General features: G+C 39.7%; 1 protein-coding gene across 1 annotated transcript; it reads left to right on the forward strand.

The window, feature by feature from the left end:
- Positions 1-6,960: 6,960 nt before the first annotated feature.
- Positions 6,961-14,555, forward strand: LOC146328575 (ras-related protein Rab-1B-like). The gene is made up of 6 exons (XM_084717611.1): positions 6,961-7,108; positions 10,176-10,248; positions 10,362-10,457; positions 10,803-10,898; positions 11,012-11,143; positions 13,428-14,555. The coding sequence occupies exons 1-6, from the start codon at positions 7,095-7,097 to the stop codon at positions 13,659-13,661; spliced, it is 645 nt and encodes a 214-aa protein (XP_084573737.1). The 5' UTR covers positions 6,961-7,094; the 3' UTR covers positions 13,662-14,555.
- The last annotated feature ends 4,740 nt before the right edge of the window (positions 14,556-19,295 follow it).

Below are 19,295 nucleotides of genomic sequence, written 5' to 3' on the forward strand. Positions count from 1 at the left end.
TTCATTCTGTCTGAGATGCACACACACACATCTTCTGCTGAGCACATACACACACTTTCTCAGTCACTTTCCTGATTAACTACGAACTAACTGATGAATTTGTTTTATCACTTGACTGTTTTACCATTTTTTGTGTCACCTAATTTTAAATATCATCCTAACAAACTAAACTACTGAAGTTGCCATTAAGGAACTGTTGGTGGATTCCCAGTAATTGACAAAAGTACCATAATAGACTCCAAGGAATCTCGATGTAGAAAATAATGCACTCCTAGTAGTCTTACCATCTTTGTATATCAAGACTCTTTGTTGTGTGTTAGTTCTTTCATGGTGTTCAGAGGCAACATGGGCAGTAACACTTGCTTTCCCTGTTTGCTCTCTACTCCAGGACAAATTTAAAGGTACAATGTGTTAAGATTTTATGGCAGAATATTGCATAAATGGAGTATAACATTAATTAGTGTGTTTTCATTAATGTATAATCATCTAAAAATAATTGTTGTGTTTTTTTTTTGAATGAGCCCTTTAGGCCACGGATCCTCTTCCATGGAGGTTGCCATGTTTCACGACCACAGTAGGTTCTCCTGCACTCTTCAGGATGGTGGTGCAGTGTTACAGTCTGCACGTTTACTGCTAGATGCCACAAAATCCATCACACTGGTCCTTTAAAATGTAACAGTTTCTACAGCCACGTATCTATGTAAATGTTCTCCAAAATTTGAGTGAATCAGCAAAAGAAAATTGTGAAATATGAGATTATTTGGAGCTGATTGTGTGAGTCAAGTGTTCGCTATATCAGAACTTATTTAGAAAATCTCCCATTAGGAGCATTAACCACCTCAAGCAAGCGTCAAAACATTTTGGTGAAACTGAGGAAACCTCAAAATGCATATAAAAATATGTTGATGGAAACAGTGCTGATGAGACTCTCAGCTTTAATTTGATGGTGTTAACATTAAGAGAAAAGTGAAGGATCTCTTTCTACACACAGATCCCATTTTTAGGGGAACTAAATCTATTGCAATTTTTAGAATAAACCCATATAAACTGAACTAGAGCCTCCTTCACTTCCTGTTTGTTCCTGTTGACTTTTTGCCTTCAGTCTGGCTTTTAGGTTGATGTGACTGATGAAGTCCAATAATGTTGTAATGTAAACATGCGAGCAAATACATGTACAGACATGCCTGGTGATAATCAGACATGAAAATCATTCAGAAGATTTGTTTTAAGATTAGTTTGCTGCCATTATACATCCACTGCATTGTATTCATACTTCTTGCACACCAATATAAATATCTGATTAAAGTTACTCTTTTTTGTGCAACTTTTTAGTTTAATTTATCAAGATCTGGTTCTTTTCTTCTCTATTCTTTCTTGATATTTTCCAAACTCAGTAAGTAGTTAAAGATTGTAAGATTTCTTTAGTTCTATAGAAACTTTTTCCATTCATTTAGAGTATAGCTAAATTTTCTTTGTCTTTTTCTCCTTCTTTCTCATGTTCCCACCCTTCCTCTTGCTTTCTAACCCTGTCTTTGTTCATTTCTTTCTCTTCTCGTTCTTTATGCCCTCTCTTTCTCCCTGTCCCTTCCCCCAGTTTTCCCACCTCCATGCTCCATCGGGGAGCACCACAAAGCCTGCCGCTGCCCTAGCAACCACTGCGCCGCCGCCTCTGCCCCGGCAACGGGCCGTCGTCAGGGCTGCTGACCCCTGACCCCCTCACAGCTGCTCAGCCATCGCATATCCCACAATCCCCTGCTCTCTGCTTGCTCCCGTGACCAGGGGGTCACACACGGGAATCAGTGGTGAATAAGACTGCATCGCTTTCACTTTGTCTTCTGTCCATTTCTCAAAAAAAGGAGGAGAGGAGAGGAGCAATGCAGGAGAGAGGAGACTGGAAGAGAAAAGGAAAGAAGAATAGATGCAAGGAAACAAACAGAGGAGAGGAGATTAGAGGGCAGGAAAGGAAACAAGGATGGAGGATGAGAGAAGAGAAGAGAAAAGGAAAGGATATTAAAAGAAATAAGGAGAAGAAATGAACGAGAGAAAACAGTAAGAGACAAGATGAAGGAAAAGGATAGAAAGGAAAGGAGAAAGGAGGAAGAATACAAGACAACAGGTAGGAAAAAGCAGGAAAGAGTGGAAAGAATAGATGACGAGAAAGGAAAAGAAGAAAAGGGAGGAGAAGACGAAAGAAAAAAGAGTAGAGGAAAACTAAAAAGGGCCAAAGATAAGAGAAAGAGAGGAGAGGAGAAAACATTAAAGGTGATGATAGGAGAGGAAGGGAACAATGAATTATGAGGAAAAAAGGAAACAAGAATAAGAGACAAGAGAAAAAGAGAGGTTAAGAGAAAGGGAGAAGAAAGGAAACAAGAAGTAAGAGAGGAGAGGAAAGGAAAGGAAACAAGGACCAAAGATGAAAGAAGAGACAAGGAAAGGAGAAAATATGAAGGAAACAAGGAAGAAGGGAGAAAATAGACAAAAAGAAGAAAGAATGAACAGGACAAGAATAACAGTTGAGAAGAAACAAATGGAAGAAGGGATGATGAAAGGAAAGGAAATAGCCTCATGAGTTAAGAAACAGGGAGTGGAGTGGAAGAGGAAAGGAAATGTATCAAGAACAAGAAAGGAGAGGAAAGGAGACAATGAGGAGAGTGGAAATGAGATGACTGTAAAGGAAAAGAAACAATAACTGGCCTAAAAACACAGCCGTGTTGAAACTGTAAAAATATCATCTGTGATGGAGGTTAGTGGATGTTTTGGTGTCAGAGGATTATTGACACAGTATGACTGGTTTAACTGGTCATCAGAGGGATGGCCTGTGGGAAGAAACTGATCTTGTATCTGGTTGTGTTGGTGTACAGTGGTGTGTGGTGCCTACTAGAGGGCAGAGGTTGGAACAGGTTCTGTTTAGGGTGTGATGGATCTCTATTGCAGTCTGTTCCTGCCCTCTTCGGTAACCGATCAGACCCAGATAGTGAGCAGAGAACAGACTATTTACTGGATTATTGCAGCACAGAACTGGATCATTGGCTCGTGAAGCAGGCATAGGAGTTACACCCTTCAACTTAATCTTTCAAAGACCAGGCTCCTTGTCATACCAGCCAGACCCTCTATACAACAAGAAATCAGTATCCAGCTCAAATCAACCCAGCTCACACTGACAAAGTCTGTCCGAGACTGGGGTGTCATGACTGATGACCAACTAACCTTCAAGATCCACGTGGCCTTGACTGCTCGGTTGTGTTGATTTGCCCTGCACAACATCAGGAAGATCAGACCCTACCAGTCTGAACATGCAGCACAACTCCTGGTACAGACTCTCATAATATCACACATGGACTACTGTAACTCCTTGCTGACAGGTCTGTACCTTCAAACCCCTGCAGATGATCCAGAATGTGGCAGCATGTCTGGTTTTCAGCAAGCCCAAAACAGCACATGTCACCTCACTGTCCAGATCACTCTACTGGCTTCCAGTTGCTGCCTGCATCAAATACAACACCCTGACACTCACCTACAAAACAGCTCCCGCCTATCTGAACTGCCTCATTCAGGTCTACGCTCCATCCCGCTCCCTACACTCTGCTAATAAAAGGTGCCTGATACAACCACCACAACAGGGCCCAAGATCGCTAGCTAGACTTTTCTCTTTCATAGTTCTTGAGTCCCCCTCTGTCTTTAAGAAAATACTGAAGGCTCAGCTTTTTCTTGAACACCTCTGCACTTCATAGACTGCAAAAAAAGAAGAAAAAAATGCATCCCATGCACTCTACGCATTGCCTCTTGCACTGCCTGCAGGTACCTACATCCTATCCAACTCTTATCAGAGTATTAGCTCTCAGATGTACGCTGATTTGGATAAAAGTGTCTGCTAAATAAAATTGTAAAATGTAATCCTTCGCCGGGCCTTTTTGTTGATATTGGACACCCACTTTAGGTCCTGGGAGACTGTGGATCCCAGTAACGTTAAAGTTTCCACAGCAGATATAGTGTTGTTGAATTTGGTGTCGGGGGCATTCTCCTCACTGTCATCTCCACAGTTTTGAGCGTGTTCAGTTCCAGATTGTTCTGACTGCACTGCAGGGCCAGCTGTTCAACCTCCCATCTGTACACAGACTTTACACCATCCTGGATGAGTCCTGTGGCTGTTGTTTTGTCTGCAAACTTCACTTGAGGTGCAGCAGGAAGAGCAGGGCAGTGCAGAAATCCCTGCAAGTTGCCAGTGCTGGTTGTCTGGCTGCTGGATGTAATAGTTATAATAATGTCCCCCAGCCTCACCTGCTGCCTCCAGAAAGTTTTTGATCCACTGTCAGGTGGAGGCTGGTACAGTGAGCTCGGCGAGTTTGGAGCGGAGGATTTTCAGGGACAATTCTGCTGAATGCTGAGCTTAAGTCCACAAATAGGATCCTTGTATATGTACCTGGGGAGTCAATGTGTTGCAAGAAATAGTGTAGTCCCATGTTAACTGACCTGTTTGCCTGGTTGGCAAACTGCAGCAAATTCACAAAAAAATAAATTAGATATTAATTAGAGACTGAGATAATATAATCTCACACAGTCATGTTTTTGCAACCACTACAAGACACTGTAATGTTAAACCAATATTGTCTAATTTCTTCTTTTTTCTGGACTGAAAGTCTAGAAGAGTGTCAAGAAATTTAGAAATGCATTAGTGTGGCTCGACTAATGTCTGTTTTTACGCCCAATAATCACACTTACAACAATAATATTGGTGTATTAAAGATGCTGTCAGATAATAGTATGTATTAGGTCATTATCTGTAAATGAAAGTGTTTTCCAGCAGATTTTATTACTGTAATATCAGAGTGTCACAGCCTCCAAGGAACATTTAAACCTTACTGTAATAATATCAGTAAATCGACAATCAAAGATGAATTACACTTTAATGGACAAATATTCAATTATGTGCGACTCGGCTGACTAACTCCGACTCCTCTCTCTGTTCAGCAGACAGTTTAGGATGAACGGCTCCATTATACCATTCGAGTGTAGTGATCATATAATACAAACACCATGCTTCAACACACAACTCACCACTCATTAGACAAATAATCCACCACATCACCAGACTGTGTGTCAATAATAACGAGGCAGAGCTGTGCACTTTGTGTTTGAGTGGCTCCGTGCACGAGTGTGTTTGTAAAGCTTATGCTTTTGAGTGTATTGCGTGGTCTTTATCAGTGAGCATCCTCGTATGAGTGTCCTCAAGAGGAGAGAAAAATAAAGAAAAACATTTAAAGACAACCTGTCTCTTAGAAGGAGTTGGCGATATCCTTTACATAATGAAACCTAACATCACACAAATCATAACACAAAGCATGTCCTGCTTTGTCCTGTGTGATGAGAAATTATCAGACATTTCAGGTGTGCTCACTTTCAGTTTTGCCTCCAAATGGAGTGTAAATCTATTTACCTTTCTTTTTTTAATTTTTTTTTTAAATCAGAGATCATTATGTTGCCAGTTCTTACCTGTACTTTTGGTTGATGGACAAAACTATAAAAATAAGACCCACATTGTTATAATCAAGATGTTTTTGAATAAATCTGCTATACAAATATATTTATATTATCAAGTGATCAAATTACTTCTTCTGTGTAAAAGAGGTCACTCGCAGTGACAATAAATCCACAGAGAATTATCACTCGACTCGACTCGACTTTTTCACTTAATAGCACTTTCAGCTCATTTTCTCATAGGATGGTGGAGACCAAAACAGAGCTTAAAGGAAAGTGAGTATTGGACTTTGCCAGGTGTCCAGAAACCAGCCCAGTCTCACACCAATCCACTAGTCCAGGGGTTCCCAAACTTCGGCATATCAAAGGCGTAACAATAATTAGACCACGGACCCCCCAGTGTGATAAGATTTTGTCTCAAGGAAATACCTGTGAACTTTTTTTTTTTCAGTTAAACAGTAGGTTTGAAGATGATTAAGCCTTCATAGCAAATCAATGATCAATCAGAGATCAATAAACATTACAATTAAGTACCCCTGTACACTGGGATGAAAGCCCCTGCACCAGAGGATACCAAACCATGATATTTTCAGAACATCCTGCCACCATCACCTGAAATGTTTTTCAGCAGGCTTTAATTTAAAAGTCTAACCAGACGATGGCATTTATTGCTAACTTCTCATGCCAAGACGAGGCAAAGTGTGACTGTCTCATGCTTCTCTGTGCCAGAAATACAACTGTAAATGAATGCTATTTACAACAAATTAAAAAAAGTCTTGAGTTTACAGTTTGTTTCTGCTGCCCCCAAGTGGCCAAAAATCAACTACTGCAGGTTTAAGGGCCCGATCAAAGACTTATGAGACGTGCATTTTGTTCTTCTTTGTCTTAAATAGAAATATGGATAAATGTGTGTTGTAAACCATGTTTGATATCAGTGTCTCTAAGACATCAACTGACCTGCTGATGCTGCCGTAGATGTAGTTCCTTGGTGGTTCCAGGAGAACTACTTCCTGCTTGTTTGTCCGGTGATGTGTGACGCACAGCAGACGCTGTCAGTGTGAGGTGATGTCATTCACGAGCAGAAGCACAGTGCGTGGTGCAACTCACCACGGTAGCAACAGCAATGACAGATCGGCACAAACGCGTCACCAAAAACGAAAACAGCAAATGAGTTAACTTGCAGTGAAGTTTAGTTTAAACCTTCAGGGTCACTGTATTCAGCAAAGCAGCGTGTGTCTGAATGTGTGTGTCTGACTTTGCAAGTGTGTGTGTGTGTGTGTGTGTGTGTGTGTGTATGTGTGTGTCTTGGTTCCAGGTGCTGTCCCCGGTGTAACCTGAGCTGGTCTTTATTAATAAATAATGCATCTGAACCAGTCAGCTCATCAGTCAGCTTGAGAGGTAGCTACCTCCGGCTTATTCTGCCATTTGCCCTCCGAAGGACACATACAGACACACACACACACACACACACTCATACACACACACACACACACAAACACAGATCGACACAACACAGGACACAACATCACAAAGTCAGAGATAATCTGACTGTTTTCAGCTCTGGGATTCAATTTCAGATTTTTTATTCTGTGGTGTCACCTGGAGCGACCTCAGCGAACATGAATCCTGAATAGTAAGTGTTGTTTCCTTCTGCATGCTGCGTGTGTTACTGTGTTATGCAGGTGTAAACATTCAGATCCTACGAGACATTAACTGTGTAACGCTGACATGGACATCTGCTCTTTAACAGTGAAGAGTTTAAGACCTTATAACACCCGGGAGCCTCGTTTCTGACCTGGATACACGGAGTTCAGGGAGACAATATTTGCTGTCTGCTGATGTGTTACCTGGGCCTCACATTTAAATGCTATAACACAATCATACAATTCAATAATTAATCTTGTGTGTGGCTTCTAGTGTTTTAGCTCACTTCTGTGTTTCATGATAGATATGTTGCTTTAATATTATATGCATGTGTATAAAAATATAAAGTACTAAATAGGTGATCTTATTGTTTTAACTGACTCAGAGAGAGTTAAAGAGTTATGAAGTGGGCATGCGGATTTACAGAATAAAAAGTGTTGTTATCTGCATAGATAATACTTAGGTAACTTGCAGTTGGATGCTATAGGCCCCTGTGGCTGATGGGTATTGTAGTCCTCAGAGCCTGTTCAGCTGCTACACCAAACTGTGCTCTGTTCTGGATTTTTATTTTTCCTAAACTGAGAAGTAAATTTAGACCATACTGCTGGTTTCAATGTTAAGTTTACTTTCCAAAACAAATAGTCTTGAATAAGATGGTGCTTTTTATTTTATGTATTTTAGTTTGTGTCTTGCAATGTGCTGTCTGTATTTTCTTGTTGTTTGTGTTTTGTTCTGTCTTTTGTGTATTTGTTGCAGAGTCTTTTGTATCTTAAAGGCCCAGCTAGGGACAGGCTTTGCAAATGAGCTTAGGCTACAAACACGATGGTGTGTGGGATTGACTTAGGTTACATAATTGTCCCTATACAAATAAACATTAAATAAATAAGTAAACAAATAATTACACTATTATCCAAACTACTTCTGCATATTCTATGACCAACAAATTAGCTGGAAGAAGAAAAAATCTTATGTTACCTGCCCCTTTTTTAATAATAACAGAACATAAATGCAGATGTTTTTTTCTTATCGCAGATCACATAAACATTCAACAACAAAAACTCAAATACAGTCAATGAAATAGTATCCAGTAAATTTCCCTAAATTAAATAATATTTGAGCAACAGTTTAAATCATTGTTGAGATAATTACACAGTTTCACTCCACCTAGTAAAATACACATCTGTTTTAATGTAGTACGTATGTGCACGTAGACATTAAAAGTTAAATTTCTGTCTGTGATCCTCATCATTTATTCTCGACATAAACAATTTATGTAGATTTTCAGCTTCTGGCTCTGGACTATTTTAGTAATGCTAGGATAAGTTTCCACAGTCTGTCTCTAACTGGGATTAAACTATATAACAAGCATATTATATATACATAGAACATACATATAGAACATACAGTACTTAAATACTGGTGTGACTATAGATGGTACACAACATGACTCAGGAGGCTTGTTTACATCCCACTGCGCTTCTTGTGATCAAAAAGTCATGACTTCACTTTACACACAAATTAGTGTGTGTATTTAAATAGGAAGTGAGGAACCACCTGACGTGAAGCTTATTGTTACCATGACAAGGAATAATTCTAGTCCAACTAAGCTGTCTTGCAGCAGTTGATATTGAGTAACTCAATTTGAGTGAACAGCTGTCTGCATATAATACAAGTGGTGTTGCAGCAGCACACTTGAGATTCCTCCTTCTATAAATGAGTAATTTCTTCATAATTAAGGTAATTTTCTTAAATCAGCTTTGTTATACAGTTGGAGGAAAGTTTATTTACTTGTGACTCCCAAAAGTTCCCTTTTCTCCTTCCAAACCATCTGTCCTTTTCGAGGATGTTCCTATAAAAAGGCTGCTGTGGATCATATAAAAGGTGCTGCTCACTCATTAATTAGTCCCTTGTCCTCCCTTTGACTGCTCTGATTAGGGGACACATGGACGTCAATGATGTCACGTCGATTTTAACCACATAAAATATTTTGGAGGTGCATGAAACTTGAAATAGGACGTCGCAAGTCGCTCAGCCTCTTCTCTGACACACGGAGCAGGTTAGGACGTTCTCATTTAGGAAAACTGAAGCAAGCAGCCACTCGCTCGGTCACATCGCCTCCAATTCAGAAGTGGCGTGAGCTGTGACAGCTTTGCTCTTTAATGTTGCTATGGTTACAAGTTGGGTACCGGATGAATTTTGAACTGTGATTAAACTTGAGCTCAACTACGCGTGCGTTAAAAAGTTTTAACACACGTCAGTTGATCAGAGAAGAGTCTTCACCCAGACCACGGTATAATGCTAAACAGCCAGGTTAGCACTGCTAGCATCAAACTTCATCACTTTACTGTCTTTGCTTCTGGTCTCTTATCCTCGGGGCAACACTACATCTTCCTCTTCTCATGTTGGACTATCACTGTCACCCTTTTCAGGCACAAAGTGGTATTACAGGACAGGACGGGTCGGAGCTAACTGGTTAGCATGTTTAAATCAGTAGTTATTTCTGCAAAACAATGCATTGATGGCAAAACTGTTATTTCTTCACTTTCTGTTTATAAATTTAATGAATCTTTGAATGTTTTAAACTAAAATTCTTATGCATAGCTCCTTTAAACATATATCAAACACACCACTTATATTTTGTTATAGACTAAATGCTAAGTGACCGGGCAGACATGGAGGTGACAAAAGATTTTTAGTGGCACGAATGATAATCCATGTTTTGTCTGCCAACACAAAGCTGAAATATGTTGGCTGTGTTTCCGAGTCGCACTGTGTTTACAAGAGTGTGCAGTTTTCCACCATCTGTGTCTGGATCTGTTTAATGAAAATATCTGCAGTCATAACTATTTTTGGATGTGCACCAGAGGTTTGAAACTTATCATTTTACAGTCTGGTTTTATAAGCATTTGATATGATATTAAACATTGTGAGGACATTATCTACAAAAATAAATTTAACGACAAACATCAACAGTTTTTCCCACATCCTAGTGGAAGACAATGAACTGAATTACGGTATGTCTGATTATTTATGTTTGTGTGTTTGTGTTCTTCCAGTGACTACCTGTTCAAACTTCTTCTGATTGGTGACTCTGGGGTTGGAAAGTCGTGTCTGCTGCTGCGTTTCGCGGTAGGCCTGTAAAAAAACAAAACAAAACACATACACACACACACACAGACACACTTTATTTTTTTAACACTTAATGCGTCTTGTTGATCACATGTCACACACCACCTCCACAGGATGACACCTACACCGAGAGCTACATCTCTACTATCGGAGTCGACTTCAAGATCAGGACCATCGACATGGACGGGAAGACGGTCAAACTACAGATCGTAAGAGTTTATTTGTCAGATGTAGCTGAGGGGAGGGTGGGGAGTGAGTTCTGATCTGGAAACACTGTTTTATTTTTAGTAGATGTCTTCTATTTTATTTTTAAGGCAAGGCAGAACAAGGGAAGTTTATTTATATAGCACCATTCAGTCATAAGGAAATTCAAAGTGACTTACAGGAGCACAGAAATAAATGTAAAATGAGACATTGAGAAAACATTACATTTGGAAAAACGTAAGAAAAATAAAAAAATACTGCATTATGTTAGCTGTACTTGCAAAGTCAGGAATGGCACACCATCTCACTGTGTGTGTGTGTGTGTGTGTGTGTGTGTTTGTGTTCCTCAGTGGGACACAGCAGGTCAGGAGAGGTTTCGAACCATCACCTCCAGCTACTACAGAGGAGCTCATGGCATCATCATCGTCTACGACGTCACTGAGCAGGTCAGCGTGTCACACCATCAGCAGCACAATAGGAGCGAGTTTGAACATTAACTCGTCTCCTCCTCCTCCTCATCCTCCTCTTCCTTCTCTTCCCTCTCTGTTCTTCTCCCTAGGAGTCCTTTAACAACGTGAAGCAGTGGTTGGACGAGATCGATCGTTATGCCTGTGAAAACGTCTCCAGGCTGCTGGTGGGAAACAAGTCTGACCTCGTTAGTAAGAAAGTGGTGGACGCTGCCACTGCTCAGGTAACAGGCTGCACGCAGCGCTCAGCTTAAATGCACTAACTCAAAGTACCATGAAACAACTCCAACCATGACTCTGGTGCAGCATTTGTGCCAAAACAATATATTTTATGATCGTGAAAACTCCAGGCTGCTGTGGATGGAAGACATAAAGATGGATTTTTCAATTTACTCACATCAGGATGTGGACCTGGCCTCAGCCTTTAGCTGTAGCAGGTGGGAGGCTGTAATGGTCATTAAACAACAAAAAACAAAACTGGGACTTTACTAGGACTTTGTCCTGGGGATGGTGACACTCAAAAGGCCAAGTTGTTAACAAAGTAAAATGTTAATGCTAATATTAGCATGCACGAGTTTGTTTATGATATAATTTAATTCCATTCCTCTGGTGCCTGTGTGGAGTGCAGAATTATTGGGCAAATAAAAGCAATATATATAGAAAAGATCCACATTAACAGGTATTATTCTGACAAAGGGCTGAAGAACACAATTACTACTATACTAAAACTGGTTCATTAAATGAGCTACATATGACCTTTCCTACATAGCTGCTATCTAAAAGCCAGTGTTTTGCCTTAAATGTGATGTGGTTTTGGAGTCTGTTTAATGCTATTAGGAACAGGTTTCATATGGAGACAAATAAGGATCATAAAGTGTTAAGGGTTAAACGATGTTCACAAATAATTCACTTTTTGTGTGCATATGCAAAAAAATGTTGTGCACATTTTGCAGCTGTAGAAATATTCTGTGCACATGTGAAAAAGTTTTGTAGCTGTAGAATAATTTTGTGCATGTGTGAACACATTTTGTGCACACAAGTATAATTTTGTAGTTGAAGTTTTGTGTATTTGGTGTAATTAAACTTTGTACAAAAAGATTTTAAACTGAGAGAATACACAAAGTCCGAGACATGGACACTCAACTTTCCTCAAAATCTTTATGACAAATATATAATATCAAATATCAAACTTAAAATCTTTATATTCGAGTGTTCAGGATTGGAACCATGAAGGCAAATCAAGGTCATAAAGAACTTTTATTCATCTGGTTACTGACTTTTACCAACTTCAGATTCATTACACTGGACCTGGTGTTGTGCCTGTGAGCCCCTCTGGCTTGTGGGAAAAAGCTGAATAAGTAATTTGGGGGCTGCACCATTTATAATTCTGTGAACCTGACTGAGTTTTTACTCTGTCAATGTGGACTCCACAGGGAGCCGGTTTAGCTGCATGAACTGGTTCCTCCCAAAGTGCTTTTGTGGCCCAAGACCACTCTGATCAATTTACTTTGGGAGTTTCATCTTTGTCCATGACTTGAGAAGCCTACAGCACCAGGATATGCTAGCATAATCAAAGTGGCAGTGGATTAAACCAACTCTCCCTGTCCGGGAACACTGAATGTCTGCCCAAGATCTTTGTTCTGACCAGTTCTGACTTTTCATACTGCTTTCAGATTCATACTTGCACCCCCTACACTGCTGTCAAGTATACATATACAGCCCAAATGTTTTAACATAGTTCCACTGATGGCCTGGCACTTTGTACATGTCAAACATAATGTAAACTCAGAAATTATGATGCTCTGGTCTAGTTTTAAAATACCCAACAGAATATAAAGCAGTTACACCATCTACAATATTAAATTGCTTACATGTCAACTCATCAATAATTAAAGACTCTATCTACACTTTCCCATCTCTATAATGCATTATAAACATACATATATTATTATAGTTATATGCAATCATAAATATCCATTATTATTGCTTATAACAACAATCATACTGCATAATAAAGCATTTCATAATGTCAGGGCAAGTATCATAAAGCTTCATACTTCCTGGCCCCTCACTAGTGTTTTTTTTTTTTTTTTTTAATAATTCCCACAGTTGTAATACATTCTAATAATTTTATAATGCATTATAATGTGATTATAAGTTGCTCTACAGTAAGTGGTCATTTTATTTTAAGAGATATAATACAATTCTGTGTTGTGACAATTGTTGTGAAGAATTATGAATATTTATGAGTGCTTATAACCATTATACACTGCTACATGCAGACTATAAGGATATTATAAATATGTTTATAATGCATAAATACCAAATTTTGAATGCAAAACTAAATGTAATATTTTTGCATGTTGGTATTGGAATCATTTGATGATTTTGCAATTTAATAAGATTTGTGATTATTCGCTTTACTTTTCCCTTCTGGGTTCCTTCATTTGTTCCTTGTTCCTTTTTTCTCCCACGCTCCCCCCTCTCTGTCTGTCCTTCTGTCTCCAGGACCTGGCCTCGTCTCTGAAGATCCCCTTCATGGAGACGAGCGCTAAGAGCTCTGATAACGTGGAGAGGGCTTTCCTCACCATGGCCTCCGAGATCCACAAGCGGCTGGCGAGCGAGGGAGGGGGGATGCAGGGGGAGTCCAAAGACGCCCGGGCCCAGAGCACTAAGATCAACAGCGCCCCTGTGTGGCTGGGAGGGGACAAACAGGCACAGGAAGCCAGTAACTGCTGCTGAGCTGAGGACATAAACACCACGATGACATGATTATTGAAAAGAGAGAGATGTGTGATTTTAAACACATCCACCTGTCTAGTTTCAAGACTGTGTGATTGCTTTGGACAAACACATGTCAGAATTTTGACACCTTTGCTATTAAAGACATAAAAATGTGACTTCAGAGGAAGAAATAGAAGTATTTTTAGCTTGACTACAGTATATTTTTGAGCTTGGTATTTTTGAATTAAATATATAAAGGCATTTCAGCAGAAACAAACAGGACAGATGAAACTCAGCCAAATGAACAACTAGGACAGTGTCTGTGACAAGCTTTAAGACTTACACTGAGGATAATGTGCTTCTTCTTTAACTCAACATAAAAGATGAGAATTGTTGAACTGTCACAATATTTGACTAATAATTAATACTCTCAGTATGGGAAGTTTTTATTGTAAAGTGTGATATGAACAGTTTGAGCTGCTGAATTTACTGTGTGATTTAAAATGTCAGATATCATCATTTCCCTCACAGGTGATTAATTGTATTGACATGTTTTTGTTGTGTTTTGCATGTTGTTTGTTTATGTCAGTAAAATATGTAAGGCGTGTTGATGAAATATAGAACAAATCCTCAAATGTATGTTGGTTTTCTGATCCGTTATGTCTTTGGTTAAGGTCTGGTTGGGATTATGCTACAAAAACTACAAGTTGAAGGTGGAAACCACATGAACCACAGTACCTGGTGGCAGACACACTTTGTACTCAAGAGGAACATGTGAAGGAAATGTTGTCAGTCTGAAGTGTTTGAACACAGGACAGATGTGATGATGCTATTGAATTATATAAAATGTAGGATCCAAGATTTTCATCACTGGAGAACACCTTTAAAATTTCATTCAAACCTGCTGAAGCATTTTTCACTGCTGGTAGATGCTTGTGATGGATGCCTGCAGGTGAGCTCTGCCATAGTCCTGGATATGCCCCGAAATATGTTTTCATGTTAGCATTTTATCACCTCACCTGACCTGCAGATGGTGCAAGAATATTCAGGCGATGTGAGTTTGCTTTTCATTGTGGTATAATATAAAATACTCAGCATATAATTATATAATGTACCAACATACCACATCCAGGTTCTTAACCATAGGCAATAAAAGTATAACTTACAGAAAATAAGTGATTTGCTTTCTTTGACAGATGACGAGGTGGAAATGCTACTGATATAACACACAGACAACCAGGTCAGCAACGCCTGTAATTCTTTATCTATATTGAATGAATCACTGCTTGTCAAGGTCGATGTTGACTGTTTTCTTCTGGAAAAGGGTCACATGACATGGGCATGATGAGTCAGGGAAGAACACATCGTGCATCATCGTTTTCTAATGTCTCATGTTTCTTCCCATCCAAACGCGGTCCTGGAGTTTTCAAACTAAAACAGGGTCAGCAATGTTTTTTCAAAAGTCCAGGGACTGCAGCGCGAGCTGCCCCGCTCTGTGCTCGGGCTCTGTGCCTGGATTGTGGCGCTCTCTGTCCTGGCTGTGGCGTGACTCCCAGGGGCTGCGCTGGGCTCTGTGGTTGGGTCGAGGTGCTCCCTGCCCTGCGGATCTGCCATTGTACACCAATGTTTTTAGTCAGATGATGCGTCACAGCGTCCCCTAGGAGTGAAAACAACATTTGATGAGAGATCTCATCATTGGTGGGGAAAGAGTTAAAAACACTGTGAAATACAGGGAGATTTATCTGACAGGCCTTATCAACATAGTGTGAACTCATGACATGAGCTCGAATGTCACAAACGCTCCTTTATATGTAAAAAATCCTGCTGCTGTATCATAAACTGACCTGTTAGAAGCTGTAGGCCAATATAAATGGAATGCTCTCAATGGTCAGTGTTGATCAAAAACCCTGCAGATGCATCCTGGTATAATTTAGGTGTAACTGCTGCATCATTCAGACATGCAAACACAGAGCTGCATTAATTCAAGGTAGGAGGAGATGACATAAAGGATTTGTTACTACAGCACTGATCTAATTTCAAGGATATTTCCGAACTTTAAATGTGAACACTGGATCAGAAATAATTTCAAGACTTCTAAATCTAGAATTTGCTGTCAGAGGTCCAGATCAGGAGGTTATATCATCTGAAATCTGTTCAAAGCCAATAAGCCGATGTTCAGTTATGTAAAATGTTCAGTGGGAGGAAATGAGAAGACATCCAGTTTTAATAGCAGCACAGCAGCTGTTCGCTTTATTAAACCTTTAAAGGTAAAACATTCTCACAGGATTAAAATCACCATCCAATCTCTGCAATTATGACGAATAGCCGGACACTCTCAGGAGATATTAGCCTGATGAATGTCAGCTGGGGTGTGAAGTGATTTCTCATAATTGCCTGACACCCTGAATATGTTATATTAGGGCAGTTTTTCACATGAATCAATATTGTTGCTGTGGTCTGAGGAAAGGATTCTTATGGCGACATAATGATTCACTGCAGATTGATCCCTGGATAATCAGCTGCACATTATTTCAATAACTGGAGGCCCCCTGTATTTATCAAGCATCCAGAGACCCTCATTGGCAATGAAGTTAGACTCAGGACAGGTTTTTACTTCTAGTATGACATCACTATTACCACACTTCCACCGCAGAGTAGAAATGATGAATAGACTATCTGTTAGAATTAGTTTCTGATGGTTTGCAGAACCAAATGTATAAAAAAATAGATGCGAAAATTGATAAGAAGTGTGGAGTGCTTATTGTTTCTGCATATTCTTGTGTTTCCTTTAAAAATAGCCAGTAGCGCTGAATCTGTGTTACACCCACCCACCATACAGCTGTAGTGGTCCATGTTAGCTGACTCTTCCTGGACTGGGAGCTAGCAGGACTGAATTCAACCTCTGAGACCAACAGAGGCCAGTTTGACGACAAGGAATACAGTACTGTGGCGGTTTTCTCTCACTGAATTTGGCACCCCGGGCCCGAGTCAGCTAGCTGCACAGCTAACTGAGCTAATAGCAGTTAGCAGTCAGCTACTTTAGCAACAAGTAAAGCTATATTCCCATCAGGAAACTCACTGATGTGAAAAAGAAGAAGAAGCTGCGATCAGCATTTCTAGTAAAGACAACCCAGCCGTCCACGATTTGAGACAGCACTAGCCTGTCAAAATCTGTGCACCATGTAAGTGAGTACACAGTGTGCAAAGTGTACTACATGACAACTCTGTAAATCACTGCAAGGTGAAGCTGAGCAGCTGCAGAGAGATATTAGGCAAAATCAGGAACCGTTTTCTTCAAACATGATCCAGTTTCACCAAAATCACTGAATAAAGTTGTGTTTGTGTAGCCAACAGGAAACGCTTGGGTGGTGTCACAGGAAAGAAAGGAGTATAGACAGGTGGAGTATAGACTAATGTCATGAAAACACTTAAATAATGATTTTGACTTAGTGTGAAAAAATGTGTAAATGTATAAATTAATGAATAGATTGGTAAAATTTACATAATAAACCTACAACACATATTATAATAGAAAGCAGACAGAAATAAAGTCATTATTCTGTTGCAGAAAACATAAAGACATAAACACCCAGCTCTCACCAGCCAAGGAAAAATATGAGAATGATCTCAGAGACAATCAACACTTCTTTTCCATTTACCAGTCGCTCCCCTGAGGAGTGTGAGAATCGTTAGATATAGTCTGAACAAAATGTTGTGCAGAGGATATCAGTGTTTTATAAGGAGACTGAACAAACTGATGAGTGTAATCCTAAATCTTTTTCTACCATTCACTTGGAATTCCCATAAAATCTGTCCAACCACAGCCTGTGTTTCTGCCAGACTTCCACCTCCTCTGGCCTCTGGATCTGTCCTCAATATCAGCAGAGATAGCAGCTTTATCCAAGGTTAAGAAAGATGGAATGCTTTTCTGAAAGTACGCACAAATATCTGCAGTCAGAACAGGAATACAGTCAGGACATATGAGCTCTGACCTGATAAGAAGGGAGCAGCTGGTGGTTTTTCAGCTTATTTAATTCAGAAAAGAAAAAGGGAGCTGCTAGCACTTCTACTGCACTACATCCTAACAAAAAAAGGGAAAATCCAAAACAGGATGAGGGAGAAAAATGTAAGGTAAGCTGCTGTTGGTTTTCCTTCCTCTAGATGTCAGTGTTGCTCTGTTTTTCAGCCCCGTTGCTGCTACAGGAACAAACTGACAAAACTGAGCCTGGTTGACACATCGGTCACATCTGGATCATCTCTTAGTTTTTCTTCCTTCCCTCCATCTCTTCCTATCCTCACCCTTTTTATTACTTTCCCTCCATGTCTAACCACATCTTTTTTTTTTTTGCTTTTCTCTCCACCTCTTATCTCCCAGTATCCCCATTCCTCTGTCTCAACCTCTCCCCTCCATCTGTCTCTCATCCAATATCCAATATCCTTCCTCTCTGCACATCTGTCCTCTTGCTCAGTCTGTCTCTGGTTTGACTGTGTCTGGTTGCTGCTTTGTTAGTCTTGCTGCTGGTGTTTGATTCTGGGTCAGCGTTGAGGTTGCTCTAGAGTATATTGAGGTATCAGCTGATGCTCTTGTTCATGTGATACCATCTGTCTCACCAACACTGAACGGTCAACAGGCGGATGCTCTGAACGGGTGTAGAGCAGAGGAGGAAAACAAACAAACATCCTGAGAAAATAAAGCTCAACTGATTCAAAAATGATCTGAAATATGTAGCAGCAGTGGATACAATACATTGAGTTTCTTGACATGTACACATTAAAGTTTACTGGGACAAATGACCCAATGTAGGTCAATGCAACAGTGCTAACAATGCAATGGTTAGACAGTCACCCATAATAACAGGTTGTTTTGATGCAGCGTTAGTCTTAGTTTTATCCCATTAGTTTCATCATTTGTGCCGTTGTTAAGTTGCTGCTATGTTCCAGAAACAATACCTTGAAACAGATATTTTTGCAACATCGAGGTCCTCTGCATGACGTTTGCTGTACTTTATATAATGATGTTGCTGCAACATTGTTAAAACATCACAACATCTCCAAAAAGTCGTGGAAAAGTTGGAACAACATACCGGCGATGTTTAAAATAACATGTTGGCGACGACACTCGTGGTGCAAAAGTTACTACTAATACTTTGTATTAGTAGGGATTGGGTCATTTATTTGACAGTTTTAAAGGTAAAACTTGAGCTTAATCTTTTACGGGGCCCAAGTAACTTATTTAAATACCATTTCAGTTTGGGCACAACTCAAATGAAATGTCACACAAATATCGACCATGAAGTCTAAAAACACGAGCCCACAGTTGGACTAAACAACACCAAAATGTGTAGTCAGAAGAAATAATTTTTAGCTTGGCTTTTTGAAAAATCCCATAGTTATTTTACAGTAACATATATCCAGAGTGAATGAAAATTTACTGAACTAACCTTATTGACATGAATCTAAAGTAAGCATGACTCTTCCTCAACCACCTTCTTTAAGTGTGACTATAAAACTGCTGACACAAAATAAGACAATACTGCCACCTAGTGGCTTCTTGTTAGTGCTAGAATTCAAAACTGTCAAGCAGATGAGCAGACAGTAGCAGAAGATAAAAGAAGGCTTTGTCAGGACGCAGCAGAGATGCATTGATCTGAT

Source organism: Lutjanus erythropterus, chromosome 4 (genome assembly GCF_056507025.1).
Source record: "Lutjanus erythropterus isolate fLutEry1 chromosome 4, fLutEry1.hap2, whole genome shotgun sequence".
In the NCBI taxonomy this organism is placed as follows: Eukaryota; Metazoa; Chordata; class Actinopteri; order Lutjaniformes; family Lutjanidae; genus Lutjanus; species Lutjanus erythropterus.

What these genes read in the sequence shown, in the direction of transcription:
- LOC146328575 (XM_084717611.1), top strand. An exon ending in TCTACGACGTCACTGAGCAG is followed by an intron (nt 10,899 to 11,011) that starts GTCAGCGTGTCA and finishes TCTTCTCCCTAG; the next exon opens with GAGTCCTTTAACAACGTGAA. An exon ending in TGGACGCTGCCACTGCTCAG is followed by an intron (nt 11,144 to 13,427) that starts GTAACAGGCTGC and finishes TTCTGTCTCCAG; the next exon opens with GACCTGGCCTCGTCTCTGAA.